The sequence below is a fragment of the Salarias fasciatus genome, chromosome 2 (genome assembly GCF_902148845.1).
Source record: "Salarias fasciatus chromosome 2, fSalaFa1.1, whole genome shotgun sequence".
Lineage (NCBI taxonomy): Eukaryota > Metazoa > Chordata > Actinopteri > Blenniiformes > Blenniidae > Salarias > Salarias fasciatus.
Window position 1 is genome coordinate 20,152,074 of NC_043746.1, and position 16,933 is coordinate 20,169,006.

The 16,933-nt window shown below is 40.4% G+C and overlaps 1 protein-coding gene across 1 annotated transcript in view; it reads right to left on the bottom strand.

Annotated features, from left to right (window-relative positions):
* Nucleotides 1–16,933, bottom strand: part of enox2 (ecto-NOX disulfide-thiol exchanger 2) — a 172,746-nt gene that overhangs the window by 123,294 nt on the left and 32,519 nt on the right. The window contains exon 3 of the mRNA XM_030101680.1: nt 8,457–8,535. Within this exon, the coding sequence (XP_029957540.1) occupies nt 8,457–8,535 (79 nt within the window). The remainder of the gene's footprint in view (nt 1–8,456; nt 8,536–16,933) is intronic.

Consider the following 16,933-nt stretch of genomic DNA (forward strand, 5'->3'; position numbering starts at 1 on the left):
TTTGTTTTTTTTTTGTAATGAAACCACACATTAGCGCAGAGCAACAATACCTTCACAACGATGAGAACACAGACTATGAAGCTGGATTGCTCTTACATCAGACTGTCAACTCTAAAACCAAGTTACAGAAGAATATGGATTCGAAGTTCAAATACTGTCTTGGCTTGGTAAACAGAGAAAAAAAGAACAATTACACAAGCAAAAAAAAGCAGAAAAGACACTATACGCCTTCATAATTAAGACACAAGCTGTGTACCGGAGACGTGAAGAATATTCATGAGATTGTTGTCCAACGTACCACTGCAAGGGTCAGCCGAGTCTTTTTTATATTTCGTCATATAAACTCTCTGCAGACCTACTTCTATTATTTAATGTACCTACCGATGGTTACATCATGTCACGAAGCTTTACTCTTTATTTAAGGTGAAACAAAGTCTACTCCACATATTACTTCAGATATTTTCTCTCAGAAAATGAAAACCCTTCCCTGGGTGTTTCCCTTGTGTAATGAGCTCAAATATGTCCGAGTTCATATGAATACCAGGATGTATACATAGTATTTTGATCATTGTTCTTTTTTTTTTTTAATTAAAAAAACAACATGTTTTGTTCCACGATGGCACAAAAGGCACAGAGCACTAATACCAGCATTAATGGCTCTTTGTTGTCAGGGCAACAAGAATAAGCATGTTGATTACACTCTTTAGGTTCTCAAGGCTGCGGACTGATTGGAAGTAGAAACCAAAAAGTACTGGTTAGGTACAAAAGATGATTTGGTTTGAAATAAAACAAATATGTTTGTTAATTACATAAAAATAACAGTTAATTTTAGCTCGGTGGATGAGGAAACCCACAGACCAAGTGTGTGAGAATTAAGACGTCACACTGGCTGTCCATGCAGCCAATCAGGTCTGTGTATTTCAGGAGGCAAACATTGAGATTCTACAGCACAGGAAGATGGGAGTTAATGTAAATGAGAAGCGCTGGAAGAAAGAGAAAGATACCCGGGTGACACAGTGAAAGAGAGAGAGAGAGAAAAACGAGTGAGACGGTGAAAAGGAGAGAAAGAGAAAGTGAGACGGTGAAAGTTGAAGGAAAGGACTAGTGAGATGGAGAAAATAGGGACCAAATGGAGCTCTCCAAAAAAAATTTGACGGTGAAAAGAGAGCATTTAGTCTGGAATAGACTTCCCACTGGGACCGCAAAACCTGCGCGTCTCATATGCTCAAAAATGGTTGCACTTCTTAAAAGTGGCAACGCAAAACAGCATTATGAGACTAAACAGCTTTTGAACAGACATACCGACTCAGACCAGCAGTGGGAAAACTGAAAATGTTTAGTCTCAGAGCTCAGGATGAACATCCGACAGGATGCACATACATCCAACTGTCCGTTTCACAGCTTCAGACATCAGTTCACCATGTTCATTCAGATCTGTGTCTCTTCACAGATGTCGGGGCAGAACTGTTCAGTCGTTTAGGTTTATAATCTGTGAAATGTATTTTTATTGTTCTGGAGTCGGATGCCGTATTTGAATACTCCCGTTTCACAGCATCGCTAAGCATCATTCAACACCACGCTTCCTGTATGAGATGATTCAATCAATCAGCCTGTTTCCATGGCACCATGCAACTATTTATTTAAATCAATAGACTACAATTTGCACCTCTACCAAGCATGTAAACACTGTTGATTGCATTTTATTGTGTTTGAATATGTGGCTTTACTATTGACTATGAAAATTGAAATAAAAGCACCAGGATTTAAACCCGCACGTCTGCTGAGAATGAATACGGACCCTTACAGCAAAATCAAGACCTTGGAGTTTCAGCAGCATCTTCGCAATATAACCTCCAATAACATATACATCACTGAGATACTGTTGCATTTTGGTCTGTGGGTAAAAGGCCGTATTCAAATGTGCTTGCACAAAGACAAATACGCAAGTTGGAATTGAGGTTGCAGAGTTCAGGTCAGTAAGTCTTGGACACATTCAGAAATTACCTCCCATGTCGAGAGATATTTTCTCCTCTGCCCCACCAATAACTCTGTTTCCACTCCCGTCACAAAATCATTTTAAGGCAAATAAAAGTATTTACCAAAGGCCAGAGCGATGTTCTCTGTGTTCCAAAAGTCAAAATTGCTCCCAATTTGCAGACTGATGTGAAGTCAGAGGAACACTGTCCCTCAAACAAGGTACTGGGCTAATTCCAGAACCCACTACGACAGCCACTCACTACGCCGTCTTTCATACTCTGTCAGTAAATATTGTCAACGACTCTCCAAACAGCTTTGAGCCACTTAGAGAAAGATGAACCAGGTTTCTTCTTCGGCAAACATCAAAGTTGGCACTGTTATTGACTCAAAAAGAAAACTGTATATTGACAATGGGCCACAACTGACAAACAATTAAGATACACATTTATCTTGAATGGGTCGTCAAAATATTGGATATTTACAGGTGGTTAAACAAATCTGAAAAGACTGAGAGACATTTAGGATACATTGAGTTCAGCAGCAGCAGACGCAAACGCAGTGTGTATCAGCCAGGAGCTTCTTATCATGTGCGTTTAGCAACATATAAAATGCAAACCAACCAACTGATAGTGGGCCTTTGCGCTGTCCACATTTTCAGCAGAAAATGACTTGTCATAAATAAACTGGATGTTTTCCAGGCAGAATTCAATTACCCCTGTCAGCCAGTAGTAATGAGTAACAGCCAGTGCATGCTCTCATTCAATTTCTGTGTCCATAGGGAATGATGTTTGTCTGATGTCTTGATTTTTTTCTCTTTTTTTTTTTAACAATAATGTTCCTTCCATGGCCTGCTTAGTGTAGCAAAACATTCAAATCAAACACTAATTTGACTCTGTGCTGCTGCAGATGAAAGCAACCTTGGCTTGCTTTCATGGTTTCCTATGAAAACGTGTATTTGGTGACAGTAAGGCTCTCTTTATTTAAATAAATTGGCGTACTTGAAAGTGAGGTGAATCAAGTAATTCTGAAGAAGATATTTCAGTTTCCTATGTGAGAAAATTTCACCTCATGTTTGAGAAGTCATTAATCCACAACATTCAGCTCATCTAGGTTTAAAGTACTAAAGGAGAAATCTACTGAATGTTGACTGAGTTAGATATAAACTACGGCTTAATGCATTTTTTAGTTGATATGCAAATGTTTCCAAATGAATCATTCTGATTAAATCACAACATATTAAATGAAGGCTGGCCTTATGGACAACTATCACAGTAATATTTTAACGGCTTCTTCAAGATGCAGTCCTTTTTTTTTTTTTTTTAATACTCAGCATTCACTTTAGTCAACATCGCCATCAAACATGCATGTCTTTTTTTTGTCCCACAGGATGTTGACACAGTTTTTCTGTTTCTATGGGTTCATTTGCCAAATGACACAGACGTCGTTTCCTCGTGTAGCGCCACATGCCGTATAAATACGTCCTTTCCCGTCAAACAGCTGCTTCATAATGTCTTGGTTCGACACAGGTACAGAAAAAGAAAAAGTCATTAACTCCACTGCCCCCCCCCGTAAGAAGGAAGATAGCCAAAATGCATCTCGAGGATGAGGAGATCTCTTTTGGTTCTCGCTGGCTATCTCTGACCTTTATCTTCCTTAATCCCTCCATTTCTAATTACCCATCTTCTTCTTCTTGTGGCCCCTCCGTATCTCATATATCCGCAGCCTGACTGATGGTTCGCAGGTGATCATCTGGACAGGAAAGGTTGAGGTGACTCCCTACCATAAGTCGCACCTCATTAAGTGAGGATCACAGTGTCCCAGTTCACGGACTGGTGAATTCCTGCTTGGATGATTTTAATGAGTTGTGGAGGAGTGCTGAAGTACCAGGAGTCCAAGATGTTTTGAGATGCAGAACAATGTTTGCCGTCGTTTTCCTGAAGACGTGAGGAGAGGGAGATGCTGTAGGTGCACTGGTGGCGGCAGCATCTGCTCTGGAAACCGGATTAGGCTAAACCCAAAAAGAGGCCAGGCCTTTCTCTTGAGAATATTCCCTCAGCATGAATATTGATGAAAATGGACTCAAGCAGAGTACAAAACAACAGTTAACCCCTCTGCAATGTTGAAATGTTGTTAAACTGCAGTTGTTGCCTCGCCGTCATCTACAGCCAGAGAATCACTTGATTCCACTCGAGCATTACCGCCGATATAGCCACAAGAAGAGCCGATCGCGGTTCATGTTTATTTGCTCTGCAGCATTAACACACTGCATTGAAATGCCGCGGGTCCTCTGATGGAAGCAAAAATCAGCTTTTACGAGAGTGAGTGGGCACCGTGGTGCATTTTGGCAGCTGTGTCGAACGGCAGGCTTGTTGTGATTCCTGGCACCGAATGTACTATGAGGTAGACTCCGGCGTGAGACTTCACTGTTCCCAATTCAGCTTTAACACAAAGGCAGGTAATATCTTTCAGCCAGACTTCTGGCTTTCATGAAGAGGTCAACAACAGAAAACAACAAAGGGCTATAGGATGAAGAGATTTTGGAGAAGTTTAGAGTGGGGAAGTGATTCCCTTTGACAAACAGTTCACAACAGGCCACTTGTGTATCTGTGTCTTCATCGTTTCTTCTGCTGAATTATGTAGCAACAAAAACAGCAATAAATATTGACGTTCCTGCTTGAAAATGAATAAATATCAAATATATGACTCAAAATCTGATGACTGATGAAGTTTAATCTTCTCGCCGTGTATTAGTTTTAACACTGGCCAAATTACTTAGAATGGATATAGCGCTGAAATATACAGTAATGGTGAATACTAAATGAGTAGGCACTGTGAATGCGGGTCTGAGAATGAGCCAAAGAAGTCGCTATGGAATATTTCATCATCTTTAAGACATTAGAGACAGTCGTAGTCATGAGAAAATCATGCAAATCAAATTCCCTGCTTCACCAACGCTGCTTAAATACAATCTGTGTAATGCGTTGCACGTCTCATCACATTACAGAAGTTATTATTTTCCTTCAATGGACTGTCAGTCCTGAAATGCCACTAATAGCATCATATTTCATTCTTAACACAGCAACGTTACAGCATCCAGCCAGTTTGTGGGATTATACTAGTGAGGGTATTGTTATTATTTGGAAGCTGATAGTCATTCCATTGTTGACAAAAACAACTGAAAACAAAGTGTGAAGATGCTACTTCTTTCCAAAATTTTCATCTTTTAAAAGCTTTTGTTGTGTCAGCCAATTTAAGCCTTGTTTTTTATGGCATTTTCAATTGAAAACAGAAAAATTTGATTGTATCTTAGGTGTCTGTTTTCAGAAAAATGGTGATTGGAGTTATTTAATAAGCAACTTTTCGAAAATGACTTCCAAAGGTGGAATTTTTCAAAAACACCTCGACTCCTTCTCCATTTAAATGAAAGAAAAAACAAAAATAAACCTTTTCTGTAACCCTGCTACTGCACATGCACATACATCCATCATAATTCAACAATAATAACAATCTAACCTGGTCACCTGTCCATGCAAATGTCCCTGTACTCGCACTTGTTAATGTACAAAGCTCCTTTTTCTCGAGGCACATGGTTTCACAACTGAAACGAAAACAATGGTGCCAACTTATGGCTTACTACTCAGTTTTTCTGCCATTTCTGTGCAAGCAGACATCTTTTTCAAAATTTTAGTGTAAACATGAAGCAAAAATGCAAAAACAATGTATTTTCACATGAAAAATTTGCTTATAAACGTGACCTGAGACTGAGTTTTTTAACTGATAAAATAGTTTTACAAACTCTACTCAAAAGTAGCTTTTTCATTTAAATTACTGGAATTTGTATTTAAACACAGAGAAAAGAATTGTATTTAGTTAACATTTAGGTTGGTTGTAGGAAGTAGTTGCTGAATTAAGTGTTGAAATGCATGAAACTCTGAATTCAGGCGTGTATACTGAGGGGAAACCTGAGCCAAAAGCTTAAATGCATTGTAGGTGGACATACAGTGGGTGCTAGAGTACACACAACTTGATTAGTTCATTAATTTCTGTGTGCGGTGAAGAAACTGAAGGAAAAGTGTCTCCTCTTTTTCTCATAACACTGATAAAATTAGGTTTCACAGTTTGACAACTGGAGGCTTAAGTCTAGGTTTCGTTAATGAAAGAAGAAATTTGACATTTGCATTGTCTCACGCACTGACCGAAACTGTGAAATGCTCCTGAATAGAGGCGCGCGAGATAATTAAACCAACGGAAAGGCAAATACACTGAGCACTACAACAAGCTCTGCGGAGTAGAAGACTGAAAGAAAGAGAGCGGCTACAACAGAGGGAGCAGACCAGCCGAGCAGGAGGGAGGAAGAAAGGCCAAGTATCAGACAGAGCATTCATTATCACCTGACTGACCTGCATATTGCGCAGTGTGAGAGTAATGGGAAAGGACGCACGTTTCAGCCGGAGCCCAGCAAGAATGGTGCTTTTATTCCCTCTCTCCTTCCTTTCTGTGAAACTATCTGTCAATTTCATTCCCAGTTCAGTTTATGTGTTCAACAATGATGCCATTGTCGACAAAAACACAAAGACACCTGAGCGGAACACAGAGCAGCCATGCCGAATTTAAAGAATACCCCAATTGAGTAAAAAGCTCATTGCAAATTTAATGATGACTATTAATCTTTTCTTATTGAGCCCTTACCATGTTACCTACATGCACTGGAGATAAAAAAAAAAAAAGGAATATTCTGAGCTCTATCCATGTGAGCTGCTTTGTTAGGCTGAACACAGCAGCGTTTGAGCCGGGTGCTTACATAAGCACAATACTGTGCAAAGAAATTGCCTTGGTAGACTCATCAGTCGTTTTTTTTTTTTTTGCAGGAATCGTGGGGCGCAGAATAACTTGCAGGCATCTGGATTTTTGATATTTGAAATGAGGGGCATGTTATCCTTAAACAGGAGACGTGCACTGGTGCAGAGGTTCACACTCTCGCCTGAGCATGCTAAAGGCTGGCTAAAGTCTGGGCTTTCTGTGAGGAACTTGCATTTTCTCCTTGTGAACGAGTTTCTGCAGGGTATCTGCTCTCCTCCCACAGTTCAAATGTCTGACTGTGTTCTCCGGTGTTGTCTGCCTGCATGTGTGTATGCGTGGCTTCAGTACGGAAAAAAAAAAACAACAGCTCTAACTCATGGCCAAACTCCATCGCTGTCAGAATTTTTTCCGTTTCCATGTAAAGAGAGATCATTTTCAAAACGCTGCTGCTCAAACATGAAACTCTTCTGAAACAAAAACACAAAAGATATTTGCTTTCACTTGAAACATTGACATGTAAGCACGGTTTTAGGTGGTCCCGAGTGACGATCTTGGGAAGAATTAAACTTCACTAGCTGTATCTAAGAGGAGGTGTGCAAAGAGGAATTGGTGGGTCGAATATCCAATCATCAAGTTCAGCCTTAGCTGATTAAAGAAATACAACAATAAGGATGGCAATGATGGAGCGGAGATCTTTCATTCAATAGTTGTAAATAAATTAAAACTGAAAACAAAAAAGGTTGACAATAATTCAAAACCCATTAAAAATCTGAAGACATTTTAGAAAGTAACCTTAAATTCAAGTTTGCGTGTAAAATGCCAACATGTTAATGTAAAGGGTTCAGTAATTCATCCCCTTTTAGTAAATACATAATGTGGGGGTAAAACTATCTCAAGCTATACCCTGGAGATGCCATTTCTTTAGGAACGCCTTGTTTATTGGCAGAAGAAGACGGTGAAACTGGAATCCAGTAATTCCCAGTATTTTCCCCCACAGTTTAAACGGGTTTTAACGACATCCACAGAGCCTGAATCGCTGTTATTGTACCTACACCATCTCATGTATGGCTGCTCTGAGGTCCATGTGGTGTGTGTGTGTGTGTGTGTGTGTGTGTGTGTGTGTGTGTGTGTGTGTGTGTGTGTGTGTGTGTGTGTGTGTAAGCTGGCACACCAACAGGATGCACCACTCAAAGAGCATCTCCCTTGAAATGACAGGTTTTAGTCTATTAGCATATGTTTATATTCACACAAACAATAACTCGCGGTGGGATCTGCTGACAGTGTGCATGGGCGTCACTGCGCTTTGCGTCTGAGTCCTGTCAAGTCTAGAGTAATTCTAATCGAATATGTTGAACTAAGAGTTTAGCAGTTGATACCACTTAGCCAATTTTGATACCTGCATAAAAAAATTAAAAAAACCCCCCCAAAACTAGTTTTTGTTTTGTTTTTTAAGCTTGGAGGAGATTGCTTTAAATCCATGAGCTTAAGAGGTGATAGCTACTGAGGTAAAAAAAAAGCAAACATGGAGGATTTTAAATAAGACCTGTTGAAGACAACGAACTGTGTTGTTTGTGTGAAAAGGAAATATTTGACCAAGGAATTATGTTGCTGAGGTGAATGACTGTCATTCATAATAAATGGACGAATGAACTTGCTTCACACATCCTCAGGCTTCTTACCTGCGACTCGATGACTTGATCTGTAGTCCGTGTACATCCTGTCAGGCGAGGTCTCAGCCTCTCTGGTCTTGTAGCAAATCTGTTTTGGAAAAAACAAAACAAAACCAAGGATAACAAAGGTGTGATCAACTGCTGTTTGTTTGGGTTGAAAAAAATACCACAGAAGAGTCTTTTACACCACACGTTCACAACCTGTCTTATTCCTTCTGTAGTTGTTCAAGGACACTGGGCAAGAGGAGCTTTTAAGAAGCGGAGAAGAAAAAAAAAAGAAAAAAGAGAAAGGCATTGTCTTGAATGGAGAGAAGACAAACAGAGGAGGCTGTAATTCAGCCGCTTCTCTAAAAGGCACGACCTCCCTGCTTTGTGAAGCAGAAGCTCATCCGAGCCAGAGAGGGCTCTGAGGCACGGGAAGGTCCCATTGACTGCACTATTAACACTCCAAGTGGGAGGGAGTGGCGATGGGGGAGGAAGGGGAGGGCTGGGAGATACAAAAGGCTGCCAGTATGATGCACGGAGGATTCGGTAATGCATTTCATTCCACCATAAGAGACCCTGAGGGTGCCGTGATGACCGGAGTAATTGGCTTTCTCCGGCTATGATAATCTGCATCAGTCATGCCATACCAACACGCTCTCAGGCCACTGAGAAGGTCACAGCGATCCCCAAACCTCACTCCACACTGCTGACGACAGCGTCTGAATTCCTATAGAAAGACTGCATTGGTGGGACTTTACCTTCAGTTGAAGGACATCTCAGAGTTCAGACCTCTTTCAGTATGAGAACTTTGCATTTGGTTCCTTTAGTTTGGACGGTATCTGGACAATTCACATTATAAATAGACAATGTGTATGTATGCTGATGCCCAACTGCCTGCAGGCTAACAGAATATCATAGATATAAGATGAGCACAATGCGGTACATGTGAACATAAAGGTAAAGTCATGGAGTGAATCTCATGACAGCCTCGGCTGAATTGCATTACATCGCTTCTCTTCATAACAGGTTGAGCAGTGATAAGACTGTTATCTCTGACATGTACTACTGTTGCACAGTGAAATACCATGTACAGGACCGGATCAATAAGATCTGTCACGATCACGCTAACACACACACACACACACACACACACACTCACACACTCACACACTCACACACTCACACACACACACACACACACACACACACACACACACACACTATGTGTTTGTGCCCTTGTGTAAGTGCTATCTGAAACCACAATAAATGTGAAGATCTCAGCACACAGCAGCTCTGTCTGAGCGATGCTGCAGTTTTCAGTTTAACAAACACACTTCACACTTTTAAAGCTGTTTAAAATACACACATCTTCAACATTTAAAAACACACACAAAAAAAGAAAAAACAGATCCCTCAAAACACACAGTCACAATGAATAATCATATGATGAGAAAGAATTAATTACTTTAAAACCCATTTTACGACTTTTTCAAATAAAAACAGAAAACACGTTAACTGAGTCACTGAAGATGAAACTTTTTGCTGATGGACTTATTAAACAGTTAAGAGACTCTGCCATTATTCCGATTAACCGACACTCTATGGAACCCAACCCAAACCCCACAGTATTTCACTGAGGAGTTATATGAGAGAAAGTTCTTGAACATTTAGGTTTTCCTTGAAGTTTTAGATTTAAATGTTTCAGCACAGTGCTCAGTTGTTGGTTTCCCTGCAGTTAACCCTCCATTAGACAATGTAGCACATGTTGCTTGTACAATCAAGTCTTTTCAAGCATAAATGATGGACCTAATGTTGGGAGGCCAATGGTCCACCATAGACTGGTGTTAAGCAACGTAATTTTTCCTGATGCTGTAAGAAAAGACCTAACGAGGGCTTAACGGTGCATGGAAGAACAAAAAAGCTACAACGGAGTTAAGTGTGGAAAAAGAAGTGCTGATGGAAGTGAAGTTTTTTTTTTCAATTAAAAAAAAAACACTCCAAACAGATGAACTAAAATTTAAATGTACATTTTCAAAATTTCAAAAAACTTTGTCTCTTTGTGACCTAGTACCAAATGATCCACGGACCTGTACTGGTCCACAGGTCGGAGGTTGGGGAACCCCGCTGTAGTCCCTGCTTTCACAACAATGAGCGACTGGAATCGTCAGTGCTTTGTGAGTTTGCAGGTCAAACTCCTATAAAACAGTGTATAATCCCACGCTGTGTCTGATATATTAAAAAGAAAAGTGTGTCTGCAACACCGGAGTTGCACTGCCATAAATATGACCCCTTACAGTATAATATCTGAGTGCTTTGATATGTTTTTCCTTTTCCAAATGGCAGTGCTCTATTTCTCTCTCCCTTTTACACCAGTTGTGACCGGGCCATGTCAGCTGTTTAATGGGCGCACATCTCGGGCACTAACCCATCTGATTGGTCAAATATGTTGACACACAGAGCATGGAAACATGATTTATTGGAGGTCACTCAATACACTGATATCACTGTAACCATGAATTTGTAACATGTTCATCTACTCTGCATGTGATCCAGTTGACGGTGTAGTAAATATACAATAAATTGAAGAAATGCTAATAAATCGAAAAGAGTGTGAAGTTATTGTCATGCATTTGCCTGCACATGTGCAGAAAAAGTATTTTTCAGTTTAACAAATGAAAAAGTAATTGATCTTCATATCATCTTTATGGGTTGATAACTCATTAGCTGGCCTAGTCATGCTTCTATGTCTAATCTGGTTCGTAATGCTCTGCAAATCACTAAAATTAAAAATCCTGTTCAGACTGAGCCGTTACTTCCTCTACTTTTAATTCTTGCTCTCCTCATGGCCTGTAAGAAAATAAGGTGTTTTTCATTCAGAGATGGTGGAAATTAATTAACAGTCCAAGCATCACCCTACAAAAGACGCTGCTCACAACCTCACTTGTAAACTAAACACAAAGTAAGAAAAATATGTGCTTAGTTCATTGAAAATGTCTCTGTGTGTTGTGCTTCTCAGAATCTGACCTTGTGCTGTTGAAGAGCCTGTTTACTCCCCTTCTAAATGGGGCCACATGTTTAATGAATCTGCAGCTGTAGGATGAGCTGCAGAGCTCAGTATGTGGGTTACACCCATGAAGAGTTCACCAAGTCTGCTGCGCTAAAGCCAAATGGCAGATTCTGCTGTTGCTATCGAAGCTTGTTTGGAGTTCCTGGTGCCCCGGGGTGCCGTCGATAAGGTGTGTGAGGGATATCAGGTTGAATTTTTGCAACTGCACAACTCCGCAGTCTGGGACCAAACGCTGTCCTCCAGGATGACAAAGCCCGCCCCCACAGAAGTGGATTTCTCGGACACTACTTCCAGGATTCAGGGGAGGGGAAGATGGACCGGCCTGCCTGCGGTCTTGACCTCAGCCCCAAACAGCACTAGCGGGACCGGCTCGGGCGTGTTGTTTGTGCCAGAGTGACTAACACAACCACGTTGGCTGATAAATGCTGGCTGCAGAAGAGGATATCATCCCACAGCAGCATGAGGAGAAGGGTCAGGCTTTAGTGGCTCTCTGTGTGTGCGTGCGTGCGTGTGTGTGTGTGTGTGTGTGTGTGTTTGTGTGTGTGTTTCGTTCAAACACTGGGTCGCCTCCTCTTTTCTCAAATGTATGAGTTGTTTAGTTGACAAATTGTTCCACTTATTCAGACTTGTATCTTGCAGTCCACCAAATGACATTAAAGATACTATTCTCAGGATGATAGGTCGCATTTATTCACAGACAAAAATAAAATTATTCAAAAAATAATGGCGAGTACACTGACAATCACAAAGACAGAAAAGGAAGTTCAACTGTAGACAGGACCTTATGTTTACATCCAGAAAGTAACGTTAAGTGAAAATTAACATTTTCAAGAAAGCTTGTGACAGTAAAGAAATAATAAAATTAATAGCGCTAAAGAATTTTCTTACTTTTAGTTCCATGTTGTTTATACTTAACATACATCAGCAGTGAAACTTTTTTTAACCTTGTTTTGTAGCTCTGGATGAAGAAAGCTGTCTATTCTGCACACAGAGTAAAGTATATTAATGAACTTAATTAGTCACAATACTGGAGCACCAGGTAAATCAACAAACTTATGAAGAACATTTATAGATTACTCATTGAAGACAACTCAAAAGAAACCACAGTCTTCATTTCTACAAGAAAGTTTAAAGAACAAATATGCAATAAAAAACTTGCTTCTCAGATGCGTCATCTTTATTGCTGCTCTTGTAAATAAAGGTAATTTGAAAGCAGGGCCCGTTCTCCTCGGTTTATATTAGCTTTAATTTTGTATTTGTCTGCAATATCATCAAAGCAAGTAATGAGGTTTCCTTATTGACTTTCCGAACCACTTTCATAAGATTAAAAAAAAGATCTGGTAACATTAGATTAACCCTTGGAGCACCGGATAGAGAGAAAAGATGTTTATGACTGAATGCACCACTGATTCATTTTCCATATGGTTTCCATTTTTAAAACAATACAGGGTGGGCAACAACAATGCTCATGGAATGAGAAGAAGGATGGGCGTAATTGAACAATGGCTCGAGTTCAGATATGAGCTATAAAAGCCTGAATATTATTGCAAACACCACATGGAGCTTTTTCTTACTGAAGGCTAATCCCATAATGAAACCCATATGGGCCAGTCTTCAAAAAAATAACAAAAAAACAAAAAACAAAATTGTTGAAAAAATGTTGCTTCCCACATAACGGCTTGTTAAGACAACATTGTTAGGAAATCAAAACAAGTACGACAGCGCCCGACCTTTGGTTTGTAGTCAACTGTTCCTCATTAGACGAATGAAGAGCAGGTTCTGAACCAGAATGACCAGAAATGTGTGCAGAAAATCTGTCCTTTCTTTAATCTGAATCAAACTACTGTCTTTTTTCCACTTTCAGGGATGATTGGATGATAAAAGCAATCGCTATTAACAAGCTGTCATGCTGTATTTCATTTACGTGACCATCAGATCAGTGATAACAGTTTTTATATTTATAACAGTATATTAAGCTGCCATTGGCTTTAATCTATATCACGGTCCTCATTACTGAAATTCAATGTGAAGCAGATAACAAATCAAGCCAACGCCATCACAATGACATTGACCTAAACTTCGGAAGAGTGATGACAGCTATTTAATTCTGAGAAAAAGGGAGTTTTTCCAATCGGGCGAGGTGTGAAGACAATCCCGTCTGAGAGCATTTCGTAGGCAACACAACAAAACGGCATTCATCATTCTTAAGCCACACGCTTTCCCCATCATATTTGTTATTGCCAGCATTTTTCATTTCCACACACTTAGCTCTAAAATACTTTTCTATAGTTCAGAGCTTGTGCTGCTAACTTGGGCAAATGTGCGCACTAATGATTATGGATGAAGCAGGGGAAACGGGGGAAGAGGGAAGTTGCACGCTGGTCTTTGAAATCAGTCGGAAATTCTGATTTAGATCCAGAGTGCTTACCAACAGGCGAGCTTTGGAGCAGCCATCGAAGCTGTGATAGCGGAGCTTTATGCAGACACGCTGCTGAGGATCGTGAGCATGACTGAAATGGAAAAACTACATCTTTACTGTCGCAGAAAAGCAGTGCGAAGAAAGGAGAGCTTCAACAAAGTGAGTCACCCATTGTTTTGTCTTGTTTTTAAACAGAACAAAAGACTCTCAAAAGGATGGAGTACACGATTACAGCTGATTGGCTATTGATATGTAAGTAGTAATTACACCAAAAATGAACAGAGGTACTAGCTTGACTGCTTGAATATCATAAGATTTCATATTTTTTTGTGCTTCCTTTCCTTTGTAAAAGTATTAGTATTATTTTCTTAGGCTGTGTCAGTATGTATGGATGTGCATATGCATCTGGAGAGCATTTGTCTTCTGTATTAGGCCAGACACCTGTGTCCAGCCCAGATTAAAGGATTCCCTCAGCGTGAAGAGGATTATCGGCTTCAACCGGCCACTATGATGATGGGAATGGAGATACCCCCATAAAAGCCCTTATCGGTCTATTCATCTTTTGTCTCCGCAGCAGGGAAACGGCATGCTGGAAAGGCACAAGCTAAATTGCCCTCTGAAACAATCTTCAGGCTTTGATTAATCATACCTACTTCACAAGAAGTGATCGAGACTTCGCAAGTCGCTATTGTGTACCTTTTCTTTCTTGTAGCTGCTCCTTAGAATGCATGCTTGTCTCTGTAATGAAGCACTTCATCTCCCACACAGGGGCAACAAAAAGAAGGCTTCGACGGTTTTATGTGTGTGAAAATCATACAGATACTGTATCTGCACGACACAGCGAAAATGCCCAACCACACCGGGGAATTGTGTTTATGCAAATCCAGAAAGGGGACAGAAGTGTGCATTTGCTTGACTTGTACTTGTGTGTGTGTGTGTGTGTGTGTGTGTGTGTGTGTGTTAGATCTGTAGTCTGTCCTCTTTCTCTTCCTGCAGGATCTGTAGCTGTGGAACTGCAAGTCCGAGATCTGTACTTCCTCCAGCCATTAAGTTAACGGCATGTGGATTCTCTGGTTGTCTGATGTGAACTTGTTTGTTGGTTGTTCACTGTCATATCTGTTTCTCTAAATATTCCCTAACCCCAAACATGCGCGAGCAGAAAGCTCAGTCTGGATGTTTTTTTGTGTGTTGCTGTTCTGGTAAAAGGGGTTGCTTTGATTCCCACAGTCATCTCTGTTTCCATATAGTAGGTGGAGTTCTCTTCTATATTTCCTTTAAATATAAAGGTGCAGATGTCTGGACCAGATCGGTAGGTATTGGATCGTGGTCAATATTAGCTGATTAAATCGGGTGTCGGCAAATCCAGCCGATCACCTCTCCGATCTCATTAATGTCAGCTACCGTCCACTGAGTCCCGTTTGCGACCTGCTGGAAACGGACGGATAGAAACCATTCCATAAGTGGCATCAGCAATCCAGGTAGGGTGAGCATCAGTCCTGTTCTGTCTGGGATGAATCATTTCAACTACAATTCTCACAGGTGTAATGATGACTTTCCAGTCAATGAATATTTCCCATATAACGCCACAAAGTTGTCAGAACAAAGGTAACAAAAAATAGCCATAGGAGCCGAGTACTGACTCAGAGCTTGCAGCTGCTCTCTTTCCCAAGGTTTTCTGATTATTCTTCACAGGCTATACATGAATGCAGCTTGTCCCAAAAAAGGTACATAAATAAATAAAAATGTACTTGACCTACAGGATGAAAGCAAGTACGTCAAAGCCAGTAACCATCAGATGCTGAAGTAAACCTTGCAGTGATGTTCTTGTTTCAGATAGCCACGATTGTTCTCAAGGTGAAGTTCAAACAACATTAAAGTATAATATATGTTCAGACATGTGTATTATGGTGATTATTTTCCACAGTCAACAAAAGATCCTTTTGAAGATTACAGGTTTGACGTATATGAGTGACATGACAAATCTTTTGCAGCTGTCGGATGTGACACAGGTTCTGCGAATCAAAGAGCTTCTCTGCACTGAGCACTGTCATGTCTACGGCGATTCAGGCATTTCAGTCATTCGTCCTCCAATCACAATTTGCGCGCCCTCGAATCAATCTAATTCATGTTTTTTTTTGGTTGTTGTTGTTTCCAGCTCGACATAAAGCACCAGCTGTATGGCGTACAAGCTAAAAATACAGCCACAAGTGTCCTCGCACCACTGAAAACATGCAATCATGTGGAGCAGTATTTGTTTGCTGATGAGCGCCTGCTGACACGCCAGAGTGACGACGGTCTGTCAAACCTTCCAACACACAAGGAAACAATATGCTCGGGTGATGGCAGCAGTATGAGAAGCCTCAAAGTAAAAAAAAAAAAGTGAGCAGCCAGTTTATGAATCAGTCATATTACCCAAAATTCATGTCAATAATTTTTTCCAAAACTAAAATGTACAATTTTCCTCAAACTTTTACCAGAAAGACAATTCTGGGTCAAAGTGATGAGCAAACTACAACACAGGCACTTTAGTCACCACCAGCTGTACAAAATAAACATGTGAAACCTCCAGAAAATGGTGAAAAAAAAAGTGGTATGCATTAAGAAAATAAAACTGCTTGCAGTGTTTAAGCCAGCTGTGTCAAACTCATTTCAGTTCAGGGAGAAACTCGAGGGGTTCAGAGCAGTGAAATGACAATACAATAACGCACAAACATCCATGTTTTAGTACAAATTAAAAGAACACATGTATGAAAATGCTAACTCTTCAATATAAGGACAATTTTAACATCATGTCAATTAGAAACTTGGTATCCTCCTGAAAAATACAGTGAAACGACTCTTTCAATTCTGCTGCAAAAAAAAATAAAAATCACTGACTCAACTATGAGCACACTCACTTCACAGGCCGGCCTGGACCCGAGTTTAGTCCATGGGCCACATGTTTGACAGAGCTGACCACAATGAAGAAAAATATGAAGGAAACGCTCCCTTCCGTCACAGGCGCACAGCTCTGGA